We start from the raw sequence: 18,814 nt of genomic DNA, 5'->3' as shown, positions 1-18,814 counted from the left end.
TTGGTGCGAGCACACTGCGCAGAGAAAGAAGTGACTTTTTTTTTTTTTTTCACCTGCACCCTTTTGGCATTTTGGTGACTCCCTGTGCGCCGCAGTGGGCGAGGCAGAGTTAAGATTAATATCTGATTCTTGCCGGCATCTGTCATCCACAACAGCCTGCATGTATGAAGATCTTCCCTTTGAGCTGATTAAATCCTTTTACAGCCATCTGAAGGCGGCAGTTATGTTTTCACTCTGCAGGCTCTAATGTGAGTGGCACGCTTTGTCAAAGCACAATTATACACACCAGAATGATCAAGCAATCTTGATTAAATATTGCGCAAACTACCTGATGGTCTACAGTTAACTCCTCAGCTGTTGTGCACAGCGGTTTGTTATATCTCTGCTCCAAGCTTCCAAATTAGTTTATGGTATAATACCGAAAGGTGGAAGCCATGGGTCAAGTGACAGCTGAGAACAACATATGGTGGATCAGAATGACGACTGCTTATATAACTTGGTTACATTTCATAAGAACGTCCCTGCGAACACGCCTTTAAGTGTACAACTCCTGCGGACTGTCTCACGACTGTTTTTCTCATGCAACACTTCAGCCCAAACCTGATGAAGGTCTTCTTTGGGTGTGTACCTTCTTGTTCTTTGAGGATGACAAAGGTATTTATAATTGTGCGTCATTATAAATGGTGACAGCCAGACATTCAACATGTAGAAAGGGAACTTATTCTGACCTTGGCGGCATGTTTGAGCTGCTTTATTATTTGCACCTGCGGCACGCTGCACGCTTCCGGACGCCGCGTGCGTCCTGCACCCGTGATTCCACTTTGTCAGCTTTACCACCGCGTCCCTGTCAGATGAACTCAAGTGCATCTTTATTCACACCAACTTTCATTCTGCTCATTTCAGTTAGCTTGAAGTAGGATGACATTTCATGCTATTAATTATATAACAGTGGATATTGTTCATGAATTTTTGTTCACTAGTTTTAGCTACTGTGACCTTTTAACCTACTTATCAATTATTTTTAGCTATCTATATCAACTATTTATCCATTACTTCTATCTAGGTTAACTCTTTCAACTACTGATGCATTACTTTTAGCTAACTGTGTCGACAGTTTAATTCCTTTTAGCTAACTAGGCCAACTATTACTTTTACCTTAAAAAATGAAAATAGAATCCATTACTATTAGCTATCTATGCCAAACATTTATCCATTTCATTTAGATAGTAATTTTAACCATGCATCAATGCTTTTAACTATGCGAACCATTTATCCATATCCATCCGCTCTATTCTTTCATGCTCTCTCAATCCTAACATTTGGTGTTCAGACTCAAAAGGTAGATATGTATTGTTCAATCAAATCTTTCTTCTTGAGATCTTGAGCTGCTTTTCCAATTGCCAAGTGCTTCAAGTGCAGAAGTGCCCCCTGAGGTACGAGATGATTGCAACCACTGCCCAACACTTTGAGTCAGATTGGCTGTAGATAGAACAAAAGAAAGGCAACCACAAGGCAAATGTGAGTGCTGTATCTCCTTTACGTTGCAGTACTAATATATATCGAGTGTGCACGGTGATGATACAGGTGCCATTTAAAACTAATCTTGCTTGTCACATCTGTAGGCTATACATATCTAAGATGGGAGTGCTGTGTGCACACTAATGCGGCCTTCAACGTGACTGAGTACTCTACAATAAATCATGTTAATGATTCGGAGAGGCGGCGAGATGGATTTGGGTGTGGATTTGTTCATATGGAGAAGTAAATGAAAGATGGCACTATGGGGGAAAAAAAGGCCCCTTCAGTTTTGGCTTACTTGATCTCAGGTTCATAATCCTGATAGCTGAGCAATATGACAAGAAGAAGAAGGAAATAACAAAAAGAAAACAGGCAAAAATAAATCAGATCACATAACAAAGAGATGGAGAGGTGTAATCCTGAATGTGTGGCCATAAATGCAGTGTACAAATTTAGACATTAAGAGGGAAACAATACACCAAGAAGGAAAATTTTGGCAGTGGAGATCAAAGCTACATTCACAGCATCCACATCCAAACATCAAGGCCAGACATTCATACATTTTGGGAAGGGATTTGTTAGTGATTTACAGGTGATAACCATAATTATCTCGCTTCACAGAAGTATCTAGCTCCCCCTCCCCATAAATGCTGGCAGACTTTCGCATTTAAGCTGTTATAAATGGGCCAGGTGTGCGGCAAAATAAATGATTTATGAATTCACCAAGGCAACCATTAAACATAATTTTCCCAGGGCTGTCTTAATGACCTGGTGGGAGAGGTACTTCATCAAGGCGATTGCCCCCGGAATGGACACAGAAACACAAGCGGTGGGCACAGAGAGAACAAAATATTGTCCTCTAACCAGTGGCAGTTCTGCTCAAAGAATGGTGGATGATAGAGACACAAGAGGTCATAAGAAATGCGTCCAAGAGGACAGGATATGAAGAGGCTACGACTCATATCGCGCGAGGCTTATCTTCTTCTGGAGTTATCAGATAAATGTGGGGATGAATTTGAGAGCTGCACATGGAGAGAGCCTTGAGGCAAAACTTCTGAGACTGCATAACAGTCACTGAGATGCATAACGGCTCCCTTACAAATGAAGAGGGAACATTTCAGCTGAGTTTTATCCTGTCAGGACTGTTGCATGCCTGAAAGCTAATATTAGTAATAAAATAACAGTTACAGAACAACTCACTTCATATTTCTGGCATCATTAAGTTCAAAATTGTTTATGTAAAGTGTATTTGGCAAGTTATTTAGTAATAATTCTAATTAAATGTGTATTTTAAAGGGATAGTTTGTATTACTGGATATGGGGTTATTTGAGGTACTTGCTGACAGCCAGAAGAACTGCAAGCATTTTAACCACTTAAAAAAAATTAATAAATAATAATAATAACGGCATCAGTTTAAGTGTATAGCATATTTAGAATATTTTCACTGCAATACTTTGCTATCAGACAGCCTTTTCTGATGGGAAACCATCATTTTAAGAGCCAAATAGCACTTTCTCCAAACCAACCAAACTCCATAGATGAAATCAGTAATTTTATCTCATAGAGCACGGGAGTTGCTGGTCTACTGCTACCTCGATTGTTTAGTTAGTTTGTGTTATGGTGTGACTTTGGTGTCTTAAAAGGACAGTTTGGATTCACCGAAGTCACACAATGACAAGAACAAACTCGCAGATCGATGCAGCGGTGGACCAGCAACTCCTATCTTTTGCGAGGTAAAATTGCTGATTCCGCCAGTGGAATCTGGTTGTTTTGGAGGGAGTGATACTTTGCTGATGGAAACCCACTGCTGGTATTAGAAAAGGCTGCTTGATGGCACAGTAAAGTGTTGAAAATTTCTAAACATACCATACACAAACTGATATTGATTTTCATCTTTTTTTAAGTGGACATTTTTTAACTGGCTAAAATACCTTTTGTTGCTGACCCTGTCCACGGCAGTTCATTGCTTAGCTTCTGTGCTGGTGCTCCACTGCATCCACTGCAGGTAATACACTGAATATCAACAAGTACCTCATACAGCCCTACATCAAATAATCCAAACTATCAAACTATCCCTTTAATCAAATTTTAGAATGCTGAACATGGCATCTAAGCAATATAAGTACTTAAGCTCAACTATGCTTGTCACAAAATCATACATCCATCTGAATGGCTCTGCAATATATAGATATACTATCCATCCCCAAGGGCTGCAGCAGAGCACTTCTAGGCTTTCTAAGCACAAAAAAGTAAGAGAAGCTTTATTGTGCTAATCGTGGAGAAGAAACGCCAAAAATGAGCAATTTTAAGCAGAGAACTACTTCAGACTGTGGCATCAAATTACTGCCAATTTCCTCAAAATGACTTAATTTGCAGAGGTGCCATTCATCGCTATGTCAGAGATCATTTATGTATGAGTCTGCGATAGGTCAATTCAGGTTTGTATAGAGTCATTTTATAGGCTGTTTCTGGAAAGGGAAGAGGAAGAGCTGTGATCAGCTCCGACAGGGTGTTAATTATTTAAGCAAAGGTATGCTCAAAATGCTAATCACCTCAAAGTGTTTAAGACATCAATAGTGCAAAGTTTTTGATGTTGGCAGAGACGTTTTTATCTTTGACATCATCCTCGTTAGCATATTTTATTTGAAGTTTCTTATCTGCATAGGGAGGAAGCTATGCAAGTCACAAGTCAGACATTTTCTCTAAAAAATGTTCAGTCCTTCATGTTCTAAATATGGTGCATTGGTATTTAAAGTCACAATGGTGCAAAAGTCATATTGTAATCCATGAATCACAGGGCAGTGGCAGCCGCTGTCTCCATTACGGGGTGATGAGGGGAAAAAAAACACGTCAAACACAATATCAATTTTATTCTACACCCTCTACTGAGAAATGTTGCGTCTTACCAGTGCCATTCTACAATAACACATCCATCATAATAACGGTAGCTAAAACGAAGAGTGGGAGAAAGAAAAGAAAGGAAGATGAAAAAAACAGAAAGATGTTAAAGATAAACACACAGCATAAGATAAAAAGGCAGGATGTGAGTGCTAATCAAAAGAAGAAAAGCAGAGAAAGAGATACACAGTGAAAGAGAGATGAAACATTCATATTAAAACAAGGCAGCATGATGAAATCTGAACAGAAAACGTGACATCAAACCATAAAGAGGAACCAAATGGCAGCGAGATAAGGAAAAAAGAAGACACACCTCATTAAACTAAGCTAAATTGACTTAATTAACCTGCGGTATCATCATTATCAAACCAGTTCACCTTGATAACTCAAAGAAAAGCTTATACAGTATAAAAAGAAGGCAATAATTAATACCATTTTATCATAATAAGAAAGGGCTAAATTGACTGCTACACCACAGTGGACAAACACATTTCTGGCTTTTGTATTCTCCAGTAAATTTCAGAATTTTAGACCGTGCCTAATGCTTGGTGCACATCCCCACACTAATATTACCATTACTAGGTAAGTATTATTAGCAGGAGATGTATCATTGAGGTTCATGGGCTGCAGCTGTTTATCACTGAGAGAGAGAGAGAGAGAGAGAGAGAGGGAGGAGGACAAAATGGCCGACATTAAAAATAGCTCTATGCGAGTAGGCATGGAATAATGTCAAACAACATCTTGTGCTAATGTCACATCTAAAACTCACTACCCCCTCTCAAAATAGTTACTGTCTGGGGCTTTTATTTAACTTTTATGTAACCACAGACCCATTATGAGTTACCAGTGAAGATACATTTACTGTGTGGTTCTTTTATTTTGAAAAATGGTCTGTGGCTGTCATTCTGAAAACATACGGTGGCTGTTGGGGGCCAAAACAATCCTCATCCTATGCTTCCTGTTAAAACACAGTTACACTGTGGGGCTTTTATTTTGAAATGACCTGCCATCCTAAATTCCCTGTTGAAATACAGTTACTAACTGGGGCTTTCAGTTTGGAAGAAACAAAGGTCCATCCTTAGTTTTTCCATTAACACAGTGGCCATTGGGGGGTTTTATTTTGGAAAAACAACCCTCATTCTGAGCTTTCTGTTAAAATACAGTTACTCTATAGAGCTTTTATCTAGAAAAAAAAATAGCCTCATCCTGAGATCCCCGTTGAGATACAGCTGCTGTCTTTGGCTTTTGTTTTGAAAGGAACTAGGTCTGCGCCTAGTTTCCTGTTTACACAGTGGTCATTTGGTGCTTTTATTTTGAAAAAGAGGCCTTTATCCTGAGCTTCCTATTTAGATACAGTTACTTAATGGAGTTTTTATTTTGAAAAAACAAAATCAAGAGGATCAAAAGGAATAAATGAACTTTATTTCAATTCATATTAGAAGAAACACAACTACCAGTTACTAGTTATGGCAGGATATATGTGGTTACGCACATACAACACTAAAGCCAGCTTTCTGAATGTGTTTGTGCAGCCGTGTGTTGAATAATGGGTCTTGACTTTAAAACTGTGTCAGATGAATGAGGGCTGACAAAAGCAGCGCGGCTCCATACCATTTTCCAGTGGTCATCTGAAACGCCGCGGACTGTTTCGGGGTCAGGCGGTCAGTTCTTTGCTACATTATGGGAGGCCAGTGTAATAAATCATATGACACTGAGAACTCCAGCGGTCAATATTTTGCTGCAGAACAAACCATGCAATGTATCTTGCGGTACCAAACATGGGTAACATACAGTATATACTCAGGGAGCGCTGAGCAAATATACAGCAGTTATTGTAAACTTTAGGTTAATTAAATGTATTTAAAAAAATGCTCTGCTTGCAGTGTTTTGGATCAACAAAAGGCCACTCTAAAATGTGAAGACTGATCTAAAAAAAGACAATTATTAGACAGTGAACCCTTGCTATTTCACACAGGGCCACCAGATATCATTTTTGCCCCAGGAAGGTAAAGTTATCTGATATTCTTACACTCACCCTCAACAATCACCCCTCATGCCTAAATCTAAGCAGCCCAACGAACGAAGGCAACGAGTAACGGCCAATCAGAGACAGAGTCATGACTTCGCTCTCCTGGGAAGTGTGGTTTCTGTAGCCCTTTGTGAAATGGTCATAATTCAGTGCCTAATAAACGTCTTTTTTTTTTCCAAGATAAAACTGCACATTTTAATGTGGGCTTTTATTGTGGCCAGTCCGAGGCGCACCTGTGCAATAATCATGCTGTTTAATCAGCATCTCTATACGCCACAGCTGTCAGGTGGATGAATCATGTTGGCAAAGGAGAGGCGCTCACATGAATTTTAACAAATTTGTGAACAAAATTTGGGAGAAATAAAACTTGTGTGTTGACAGAATGAGTCTGAGGTCTTATACTTCCACTCCGGAGAAATGGGAGCAAAAACTAAAGCACTGCATCTATATTTTTGTTGAGTATACATAGATACTGAGTGTAAACAGTAAACACAGACATGTGACTGAGACTAGCTTACCAGAATCCACACTTCGGCCTTTTGCATCGACATGGAACTGGCCCCATGCCAATACATAGAAGGTTTCAAATAAAACCTGTGATTGGTGATCGGCGTTGGCTGATACTGCTTCTAACAAATGGTGATCAGCCCCATAATCCTGATCGCTGCACCCCTTATTTATAACTGTATATATCATTTTGGTATATTTACATGTGCACAGATGGAAAATTGAGAGTTAGTAGTACTTATACAGCTTAGAATTAGTAGGAAAAACCCAAGCTTACTAACCTAGCTGATGTTATTTTGTCTTTTATATAACATTAGTGGTTGTGTTTTGTAATTTAGGTTGTCTTATTTGGTGAAATGTGGTTCACAATCCCTCCAGTTTACAGCCTTTTATCATGCATTAAGTCAGATGTGTCAGCCTCATTCCATATTTCTTCTACTCTTGATCTCTTCTCGTCTGGCTGCAAATCTTAAGTAAAAACTCATTTCATAAGAAAAAAGTTTGTATGGTGCAAACTTTTTAATTTAGCAATATATAAATCTGTACTTACATTGTACTTACATATACACATACTTACTTACATCATAACTTGGGTTCGCTTGCACTCACAAAGAGCTGATGCAACCGGCAACTTGTTTGCCTCAGTTCACAGGAAGATAATAAAACTGAAAAATATACCAACTTCTGTGTTTCTCAGAAGTGACAAATCTAGCAAAAGCTAAACATCTTTGTCGCCCTCCTACTTCATGCCACCTCGAGGTGTCTGTAATGTAAGTACGGGTCACACTTTGGACCCGCAGCACTTAAAATCCGTGGCTCGGCTCGGGAGCATCCCGCAGCGAATCGGTGATGGAAAAACACATCGGCACAGTACAGTCTGCCGCGGTGGAGCTAAAGCAGGCTATGTCATGCTCGCAGAAGATTGTTTTTTTATGTGTGTATCACTGGGCTGAGAGGAGCGGGGCAGACGGGGCCACTGTGCTGAGACACAAGCAGTGATGTGATGCCACAAAAAATAGCCAGAACGCCGGCCATAAAGTAGACTAATGTGTCCAGAGTGGCTTCAAAAAAAACGAGGCAGACAGCAAAAACAGAGCAGAGACCCTTATCCATCACGGCAAACAGGCAGCAAAACAACTTTATACCATCTGTAGAACGAGTCTGCCCTGACACCAGGTACTGTAGCTGCAGCTTACATCAAAGACAAAGACCCAAAATGCTGTGTCATTCTACAGGGTAAAGGGACCTTTAAAACAACTTTTAAAACTATTTTTGTCATTTCCAGACAGACTTCTGGATCAAACTTTTAGCGGTGTAACTGAAACAAACACCTTATCATATTTAAAGGTGCGCCGGTTGACAGTTTTATAGTAAACAAACCCACCTATGTATGACAAACCTGCTCATTTTAGTGTCTTTTGGTTCATTGTTTTGATTTTATGGTCTGCAATTTTAGTGTTTGGTTCACTTTCACCACTCTCATCAACCTTTTATTCATTTTCAGCAAAAAAGCTCATTGTATTGTACTTTAAAATATTGATAATTCAATACATATCTAGTCTAAAATATTTGAAATTATTTACTTATTTTCCACAATGTTGATTACTTTTATTATGAGTCTTTACTGATATTGAAGCAGTTTTCATGTGTAATCGTGTACTTCTCAAACTTTTCTGGCATTCCTCCCTTCAAAAGCCAAAAAAAGTATCTTCCCCCACCCACAGTTAGGGTTAACAACTGATAAAGAAGCATCCAAGTTGAATTTTAGTCCACTAAAAATCAGCACAGGATCAGTAAACTCTTGTTTGGTTATTTTCCTGACATTAATCATATTCACTGAACGTAGTTTCACTCCACGTTTTTTCCACTGATCATCCACGCTCCCCCACCCCCGGCAGTGACTCTATGCCCCACCAGGGTGGCCACCGCACCAGTGTAATCCATCACGCTGAACGTCAAGACTTCATTATTTTTTGTCAATATTGCATTACTATTTAATAGCAATGCTTTTCTTCAGACTGATTATTTTAAAAAGTCTGCTTTTATTACCCCTCAACACTAATGTTACTTTCTAACTATGATGGATTACGTAACTGAAACAAGTTCCAAATATCAATTGCTACACTTTTGTATCATATGGAAATAAATGGAAATCTCGAGCAGTGCAGAGAATACATCCAAATTACATAAAAGGAAGCGGCTCTGCTCGCAATACATAATAGATGAGCAAAACTGCTCATATGGCCCTTTAAGGGGCAATTTTAAACAGCCTCGCTCATTATTCCACAGGGGTATGTACATTTCCACTGAATGTACACAAACATATTGCACTTGAACATGTCTTGCCTTAAGTTAAGCGATTTTATCTGTAGCATTAAAAGAAATGTTTTACTAGCTGAAACTTGACTTCTGTTGCTTAAGCAAAGCTGAATTCCTCCTGTACAGCACTTGTCTAGCGAGGTATTCAAACTTTTACCTTGAAAGTTTGGATCTGAGTTTTTATAGTCGCTATTGTCCCTTAAGCTTTCATATTATCTGAAAGCAGCCAGGCACAGGAAGATAAACAGACTCCAACACACATAAAACACACACACACACACACACACACACACACACACACACACGAGATATGAATATTCATCTGCGGCATGTTGACACCAAGATAACACCAGGTCAGCTCTGTCAGATTGTCTCCTGGCCTTTTGCCGTTCAGACAGCACTGTTGTCCTGATAATGATGGAGACACAACCTGTTTGATTTTAACCCCGCCTGACACAACCTTTCAGCATAATGGGAGGTGCTTACCTTGCAGCCTCAGACTCGCGGACCCTTGGGTTGAGGCGCTCACAACCTTAAGTGCTTTTAATGAGGTTTCAAAATATCAAAGGGGGAGATGCGAGATGAAGCGAATTGCTTGAAGAACGCCGGCTTGAATACAAAACGTCGCTTTTTAACCAGGCGGAAACGGGGGGGGGGGAATCAGCTCAAACTGAGTCATACCAGATATGATTTCAGCCGGTTGCAGTTTGGCGGAAACAAACCTGTCACCTTTGCGCTGAAACATTCCTTCCATCTGTAACCAAACGTCACGAGGAGCGCTATTTCTGGATGACTCTAATGGATATCTGGGTGATCTGAGTGCTCTTACTTGATGTTGTCCAGGCAACCGGAGTCTGGCTTCAAGATGGCCGTGTGATGGAACATCTTGTAGAGTGCGATGCCCAGGAAGATCACATTGAGCTGGAAGACAGACAGAGATTCACAGAGGCAGAGGGAGAGAGAGAGAGAGAGAGAGAGAGAGAGAGAGAGAGGTGGGGATGAAGCCTGTATGTTTCCTGTTTCAGTTCCATTCATTTTAAATCAGAGCACTTTGTAGCACAAAGCTGGAACGCCACAGCCAGACTTGGTTTCCCACTTTGCCAAACAGAGCGCAAAATCCTGTGAAACCTCGATGGTGGCACAACAGACTAAACAGGGAACGGTGAGACAAGACAGCTGCATACTTGTATGAGGGAGCCTTTCCATCTGACTTATTCACACTCGTCTCATCATATTCACACTTAGAGGCAACCACAGGGAATAACTGCCACTGCTGCTGCATTCGTTTTCTTTTTACAGTTCCTACAACTGGCAAAAAAAAAAATATTTGGCATTGGGTGGGTTTTTTTTTTGTCAAATGCTTGAAGAACTTTCAGCATTTTTATGATCATGCTCACTGTGATATCACAAGCACACAAGAGTTTGGATGATTTGAAGTGGGGTTGTAGATGCTGGGCTACATGCCCCTGGTTTAGAGAAGCAGAGAGTCGCACCAGCAGAACGCTATATTTAGAGCAGAATTTCCCCACTTTATTTTGCCATCAGACAGCCTTTTCTACCGGGAAACTGTCGTAAATATAAGTTAACTATCGCTCACTCCAACCCAACTGAATTCCAGAGGTGAAATCTGTAATTTTACCTCACAGAGCAACAGAGCTGCTGGTCTCCTGCAACCTTGATCGGCGAGTTTGTGTGTGTTATTGTGTGACTTTGGCGAATCTGAACCGTCCTTTTTAAAACACCAAAGTCACACAATAACACACACAAACTCGAAGATCCAGCAACTTCTGTGTTCTGAAGAGAGCGACATTTGGCAGTGGTTTCTCGTTGGAGAAGGCTGTCTGACGGCAAGGTAAAGCAGTGAAAATATTCTAAATAGATCATTCACTTAAAATGACCTTTACTTTATTGGGTAGGTGTTTTTTAGGTGTCTAAAATACATTTTGCTGCTGACCTTGTTCACTGCTGTGCTTGCTTACAGTATCATCCTACATTGGTGCTCCTGCTGCTTTTACAAACTGGGTAAAACACTGACTCTTGATAAGCACCTCATAAAACCCCAGTTCAGATAATCTGAACTATCCCTGTATCATTTTATTTTAATGCGCCTTTTTTTTTTACCATAAAACAGAACACTTTTTAATCTACCTTCCTGCTCCCCTCAAGTGTTCCTGGAGTATGTTGTTCTCTTTATATACCAGAGTTCCTATTCAAAAAAGACATGCCTTACATAAACTTAACATCAAAAGTGTAAAAGAAAAGACAAGACAGAAAATGAAGATAATGACGGTAGCAAAAGAATCCTGTAAATTCAAAGGTAAGGAATAAAATAGAATCTAAATTAGGCAGGAGAAACATCATCCTAGAAAGTGCACATAATCACATCACTTTAAAAGTCGAATTTCAACTTATTTATTTACTGTTCATTATTTATTACAAAAAATCTTTGCCATATGTGGCAGGGAGCAAGGAGGAAATTAGTGATCACGTGTGGTCCTCTATAACCAGATTTCTCATCACTTTGTGGAATAACTGACACAGTAACGGTCCCCAGTAATGTGGTGAAAAGGCCCCATATCTTTTCGACGGTTTCGCCTTTCCTTTTCAGAATATAAGTTATCTTCTCCACAGCAAACGATCGGTCATTTCTCTGAGCCACTGGTCCACCTGTGGCCTCTGAATATTCATCCATAATGAGGCGACTGAACGCTTTGCTTGCAGTAAACACATACTCACAAGAATTAGTTCTTGATGTGACTGCGGTGGCAGGATGTAACCCCAAAATTAACATTTGAGGATAAAGAGGTAGATTTACATCCAGCATTCTTTTATTATTTGTGAAATCTCGCACCAAAAGTCGCAACCTCTTTGCAATCTCACATGCAATCTCACTGTTTACGTTTAATGCGAATATCTGGAATATTATTATCAAAACTGACGTAATTTGGAGTTATGTAGGATTGCGTCAGCCAATTGTATTGCAGCAATCTTAAACTCGTATTGCCAGTTTATCTATGTGTCTCAGCACATCACACCCCAGACTGTGAAATAAAACTTAAAAACAAGTTGAATTTTTGCACCCACGTTTGCCACACATTGTAAACAGTCAGAAAAATAAATAAATTTGTCTGCTGGATATCAAAAAAGCTTACATTTAACAGACTCTGGTGTGTCTCATTACTTTCTTTCCTTCTTTTTCTCAGTAATCACAAAAATAGAAAAGTGAGTCAAATGTGGTTTTGGCACGGGGGGGTCTTTTTTAAAACATTACAGCAATCATCAGGCTTTCACTTATTCTGCTGCTGGTTACAGGTGCCATTCAGCTCATATGAGGTGAGTATAAAAAAAAATTGCCATTTTTAACAGCTTACAACACATCTTTTCCCGAACAGTCACCAAATTCCCAGAGGCAGAACTGGATCTGTGCTCTAGCCCTCTTTCCAACATAGATATTCTTGTTTGGAAATCTAAGAAAGAAAAGGAGTGAGTCATGAGACACGCAGAGATGCATTGTGAATGATTACACCAAACTGGAGCGTGAAAGTGCATTAAGCATGTTTTGGATTTAGCATCCAGCTGGGCAGTACGAGCTGCGTTGGAGCACCACATTTTGGGTCCCGTGGGACGAGGATATTTACACTTTTTTTAGTTGCGACGGATATTGAGCGAAGTTGATTTACTGATGGCACAGTATTTATTATGACGGCTGATTGGTGTCTTGGAAAATCAGGAGCACATCTCGTGTGCCAAAGTGATATTTACAGCTTGGCATTAGCTTAAATACTAAGATGAACAGCAGCCCGACACCAGATTTAAAGCAGTTGGATCGATAAATGAGCTTTTTTTTTAAAGAAAATTAGGGCTGTCCTAGTTGGGAAAGACACAGAAAGTGTGTGCGTCCTCCTTGCTTGTGTAGCTGTCCGTGCGCCCGCGAGGAGGAGATGGAAAAAGGTAGCGGAGTACGAGTTGGAACGGGAACAAAATCAATCATAATCGCAGTGCGGATTACTCCAACACTGCATACTGAGCAGAGTTCACTTCTCTCTGTCTCTCAGCCCCCCCCCCCCCCCTCACCCACCCAGCTCCTGCCATCCCCCAAAAATTGTCTCAGCCGGTGACTGCAGCGGGGTGACAAACTGCAATATATTCTCTACACCCCTCATTCGTTTTTCTGGACGGCTCCGTGCCCGCCGGTGGCATATATGCTCAACAGGGCAGAGAGAAGAGGGAGGATAGGAGCAGGAAAGAGGGATCTCGGCGGACCATTTAAGCGACGACCCGCAGGCTAAGTAGGGTTAATGAGCAAAAGGGGGTGGGGGGGGGGGGGGGGGGGTGGGGGAGTAGTCGGGGGTGTCACGCTTACCATAATTATCAAGGTTGCTGGTCCTATGAAACTCCAAATGAAGTAGGTGTCCAGGCGAAGCCAGCAACTGCAATGAAAGAGATAGAGTGAGATGAAAGGGGGGATATGAAGTAGGAGAGGGGATGGTGAATATGAGAGGAGAGGGAGGGGGGGCAGAGACAGAGAAGAAGATTTGAGGTTACAGCTTTATACTCCTGCTCAGAGGATATATATCAAGTGGGTGGCTGGAGTGACACAGAGGAATAGGCACTTCAAAACACAGATCGCCGCCAGGGGTTTAAAGAGTTATGACCACCGGGAAGAAGTTGGAGGAAAAGGGGTTTTAGTGTCAATGACGGCAGTAATGACAGGCCTTCATAACAAAAACAGGTGTAATATCAAAAGTTATAGAAGAAAAAAGGATGAGATGTAGCCATGGGCATATATTTCATTTAACTGTGACAACATCAATTATCAAGTATATTGTAGAGTATGCTACAAAAAGACAACAACAGCTTGAGTCTACACTATATTTAGAATATTTTCACTGCTTTACCTTGGCATCACGCAGCCTTTTCTGGTGGGAAACTGCTCTTATATGAGCCAAGCATCGTTCTCTCCAATCCAACCAAACTCTATAGGCAAAATCAATAATTTTATCTGGCAGAAAACAGAGGTTGCTGGTCTACCGCTGCCTCGATTGGTTGGCTTGTTTGTGTTACTGTTTGACTTCAAACTCATCAAACTCACACAATAACACAAGGAAACTAACAGACTGAGACAGTGGTAGACCAGCAAGTCCAATGTCGTGTGGGGTAAAATTACTGATTTTGCTTATGTTATGTAGTCTGGTTGGTTTGGAGAGAGACATATTTGGCTTATATACTGTTGGTTTCCTGGCAGAAAAGTGATAAAAATATTCTAAATATAGCATATATACGTTAGATGTATTGGCTAAAATTGATAAGAGTCATACCAGCATGTTCAAACATTTTAAATAATCATATCAATAATTATAATAAAATAGCATTTTCCTTATCCAATAGCCTATATAGGTTGTATCCAGCAATACCCAGAATGACCAGTAGGTGGCGATGGGACCTAATTACAATGAGTACTGTTAAAACAAAAAAAACTCTGTTCAAAACAAAGTACTTTGGTATTAAAAGCAGCAGTTTTAATTTAACCAAGTATCCTGTATCATAAATGCACATCTGGCATTTGTAACAAAGCAAACCACTTGAAAATCTGTCAAATATTCAGTGAGTTATGATTATTTTAATTAAAGATGGCTCTCCTGCCTCCACAGGCCCGTACCAATATGGCAGCTGCTTTGGAACAAACAAAATGCAAAACACCTGACAAACACTTTGATTTAAGTTAAGAAATTTCCGCCCTTGGATGTAGCTGAAACTGTAAAGGATAAAAGCTGAGAGTGACCAGACTTTAGTTCACTTCTGTTTCAATTTGTCTGGTTAAGGTAGCAAATTACCATTACAGATGATAATTTATGGATGATTCAATTAGTTCTCAATTGAATCCTGACTGTATCACTCCAAAGGAATTGGACTGACCTCGACCCTGACAGACATGGCCGCACGCAGTCCTAAAGCACTCAACAAAGTGTCTTAACACGTTCGCGTTAGCCGCGATGACATCGCAGGACTACCATAATTGCGTCAATAATTAAATATCGCGCTCTCCTGACCTCGCGCTTCATATCAAAACATTACAGATAGTCAGTTCTAGTCTCCGCCGAGTAAAACTAAACACAGAGCAGAAGTAACAGGGCCGGTGGTAGGTGACAGTGCTCCTTTGAAATGGCCATAAAAAAAAAAAAACTTGATTCATGACCTGTGGTTGAATTATTAATCTTTTAATCTCCGCTGCTGCAGCGGATAGACGCCTCCATTTTTGGCCACTGGAAAATTACAGTTCATACAGCCGTGTTGTCATTCAGGCTGACAGAGAGGGGAAATGGAAGTGGCAGAGAATCAGCTGTAATTCAGGGGCATTTTAAGGCAAATTTAAGTGTATGGGGCAGTTAATGACGTCTTCCCACCGCACAGCTCAAGTTGTGGACAGTACTTTTGCTGTGCTTCCTGTTTTTTTGGAATAATCCTGGTTGAGCTGAGTCGACACTAAAAGGTGGAGTGAAAACACTGCAGACCTCCGACTGGTCAGAGAGAACTGTCGCTCACACAACACGGAGCAGCCGGAGTTGTTTCGTCGTCTGTGCTCTGATGCAGGATTTCTCAAACACCCCTTTTCTTTCAGCAGTCAATTTGTCTCGCTGCATTCAGCCTTTTCTAAAACAAAGTTTGTCTCCTTGCCAGGGCAGGCCCCCACAATTTGGCCTTATGCCATTCACAAAAAAAAAAAAAAAGGTCTACCCTGTGGCCACAGTGGCCTTGATGTCCTGCCTGCGCTGCTCCAGCTGATTTCACCGTTTTCTCCTCTGCCTCTTTCCTGTCAATACGGTTTCAAGACCATGTCTTTTGTTGATTCTGATTGGGTAACATCAAGTGAAATGGCCTATTTTAGTGTGAGGAAGACTCACAAAAAGTGCTAATGGACAGGAGCTAATAATGGACATAAGTGTTAATGATGTAAACTTTTTTTTGACAATGAAGCCTCTACAATTCTCTGGTTTACACTGCAGACTACAGTCTCTGTAAACAATGACAAACAGATAGACCCACACTATATTTACTCTCCCACCTCATCTGTATTGTGCTTCTGTTCATGGAAACCCATTTCTGCCAATTTTATGAAAAAAATAAGATCCTGTCAGTCATTATAATGAGAAAATCTTCTAAATAATGAGTTAGAGTCACAAAATAATGAGAAACTATGAGATAATAACTAAATATTTTGAGAGAGAAAGTCCTTAAATTGACATAGGCTACTAATTCATAGTCCTCCCGGCCATCCAAATTAATTAATCCAAAATTATGACATCATAATACAGTCTGACCACTCTGCCCCCCCAACTGTGACTGACTAAAAATAAAGTAATTCTTAACCTTTTACTTAAATTATTTTTTTTCTGTGGAATTGAAGTTATTGTGTTTTTTGGTGGCCTTGCTGCTCTGGCATTTATTCTTTGTGCTCACAAAAAAAACCCTGACAACACCAAAGACCAAGTAACTTTGCCCCTAAAATGATGAAATTCCAGAACAGCTCTGTGCCGTGACAAAGAGCCGTCCCTTCGATATCCTCCACTGTTCATGTTTTTTTGTGGTGGTGAAGATGATGCCATAGCAGTGTCACAACACGGCGCTGTTATGATCAACAAAGAACCCCAGTACCGGCTTATAAAAATAGCTATAGGAATGAGATCCCATATTATATTAGAACAATAACCTCTTATACATTTGAAACAGGAGTATAAAAGCTATCTGATGACATGACACACTTGCAACCACTGACTTGACTTAAGTCTTTGCCTCTCTATATGTTTTCTGTCACTGTTTTGTGATGTGATGTGCTGCAGAACAGAAACCTGCTGTAAACCAGTTTTAACCGAGTCAGGCCTGATTAATTGTAACTGGTTTTACTGTATTATGTCTTTTAATCTTTTCCTCTATAATAAATGGAATGAAATAAAAATAATACATCCGCAGCGGAAAATGAAGTCGAGAAAAGTACCTGGTACTACAAGTGACTCGAGTCGAGCAGAGCAAAGCTGTAACGCACAGTAGAAACTGGGCTGTGGAGGAACACAACACTGGGCAATGACTGCTGTGTCAAGTGCTGACATTCAAATACATATGTCTCAAAAATGTGGTACACTGCTTTAAATTGAGATTTCTGATTAAAACGTAGGTGTGTTTTTTCCATAAAACCCTATTGTGATTCTTGGCAGACACAATGTGATAGCAAAACAAAGCAAGACACAATGGTCCATGATATGATGAATGTTATTTTTGGTTCCATTCTCTTGGAGGGAAACCAAAATGAGGCATCTCCAGTATTTACAACAATGTAGCTTCCGAACTGAAAATTCAGACTGGAAAAAAAAAAACCTCAAATCTGCGATGGACAAGTTTGTACGTGTTTCACTTTTTGTCACCAAAGAACTCGCTGACAAACGCGAGATAATACTGTACAAGACGTTGACGGGACAGAAATTGACTGCTCCTTTGTTGTTCCTGGGACTTGATACGTCTCCCCCTCGCTGATATCAATGGATGAGAGGAGGCAACGCAGAAAAACACATATGGGTGCATAAAGAAGTGAAGAAGCGCAAACAAAAGATGCACAACATGCACAGAACTCTGGCAGCTCATCAAAGCACGCGCTGTGCATGTCGCTGTTATAAATTATGCTGAAGGTTCTATTGTTTGTTTTTGCCTTCTTCTCCTTCAGATCATAGAAAGATTTAAAGACGTGGTGGGCGGTGGGAGCTACAGGCTTTCATTTCCCTCTGCCTCCTCTACCTTCCCCATCTACACTTGTGTCACGGTCGTGTTTGGCTTTTGGAGCACATCAAGTTTTATCTCTCCTCCTGGTACGCTACTTTGTGCACTGTTCCTTTAGCGACCAAGCAATGAAAAACACACACGTGTCAGTCAAAACACAAGCCATGCTCCTGCCAACAGCTTGTGCTGAGTATTCTGGCGTTCGTGCCACCAATCTGCAGTGATCTGACACAGGCTGTTCCTGCAGCCAAGGCGGCTTAATCTGCAAAGACGTCTTTGCAACAGAGAGAGTAATTTCACTGGCGTCATAGTGAACTGATGACCAAGTGAGTGAGTGAGGCGATGTGAAATATTTGGACCAAAGAGCCTGAAGCAGATTTTGCATTAAAGTACGATCTGTAAGACTTGTGCGTGTTTACACTGATTAAAGGATTAAAGGTGTTTACCCCAAAATTTAATGCCGAAATGGCTGCTGTTAAAAACGTCAGAGGTTTTAAACTAATGCACCAAGAAACGCAGCAGTGTGCCAGCGAAATCCATGACGGAGGACAAACAAAAATGCTGGCGAAAGCCAAATGCGTCAGTAGGCTACTTTTTGGCAGCCTTGTTAGCTTGTGTACTTGTACAGTAAGAAGCTAAGCAGAGAAGTGCATAACACAACTGCCCTTGAGAAAACCACTGTATAGTGTGCTCTGTTTTGTAAGTAATCAATGCAAAAGTCTAAAACACAATGATTACGAGTGAATAGAATTACTATAACTAGGCTAATGACCTCT

General features: G+C 40.5%; 1 protein-coding gene across 9 annotated transcripts in view; it reads right to left on the bottom strand.

The window, feature by feature from the left end:
- Positions 1-18,814, bottom strand: part of LOC146305598 (adhesion G protein-coupled receptor L3) — a 299,312-nt gene that overhangs the window by 16,923 nt on the left and 263,575 nt on the right. For 8 of the 9 annotated variants that reach the window (XM_084711646.1, XM_084711647.1, XM_084711649.1 and 5 more), the window contains 2 exons: positions 13,636-13,702; positions 10,102-10,193 (listed from right to left, as the gene is read on the bottom strand). In XM_084711646.1, the coding sequence (XP_084567772.1) occupies positions 10,102-10,193; positions 13,636-13,702 (159 nt within the window). Of the gene's footprint in view, positions 1-1,816; positions 1,844-4,425; positions 4,468-10,101; positions 10,194-13,635; positions 13,703-18,814 lie in introns of all 9 variants that reach the window. The other variant, XM_084711654.1, reaches the window with a different exon arrangement.

The sequence above is a fragment of the Lutjanus erythropterus genome, chromosome 23, assembly GCF_056507025.1.
Source record: "Lutjanus erythropterus isolate fLutEry1 chromosome 23, fLutEry1.hap2, whole genome shotgun sequence".
In the NCBI taxonomy this organism is placed as follows: domain Eukaryota; kingdom Metazoa; phylum Chordata; class Actinopteri; order Lutjaniformes; family Lutjanidae; genus Lutjanus; species Lutjanus erythropterus.
The sequence above is the reverse complement of the archived record's forward strand: the minus strand, read 5'-3'. Positions and strand labels throughout refer to the sequence as shown.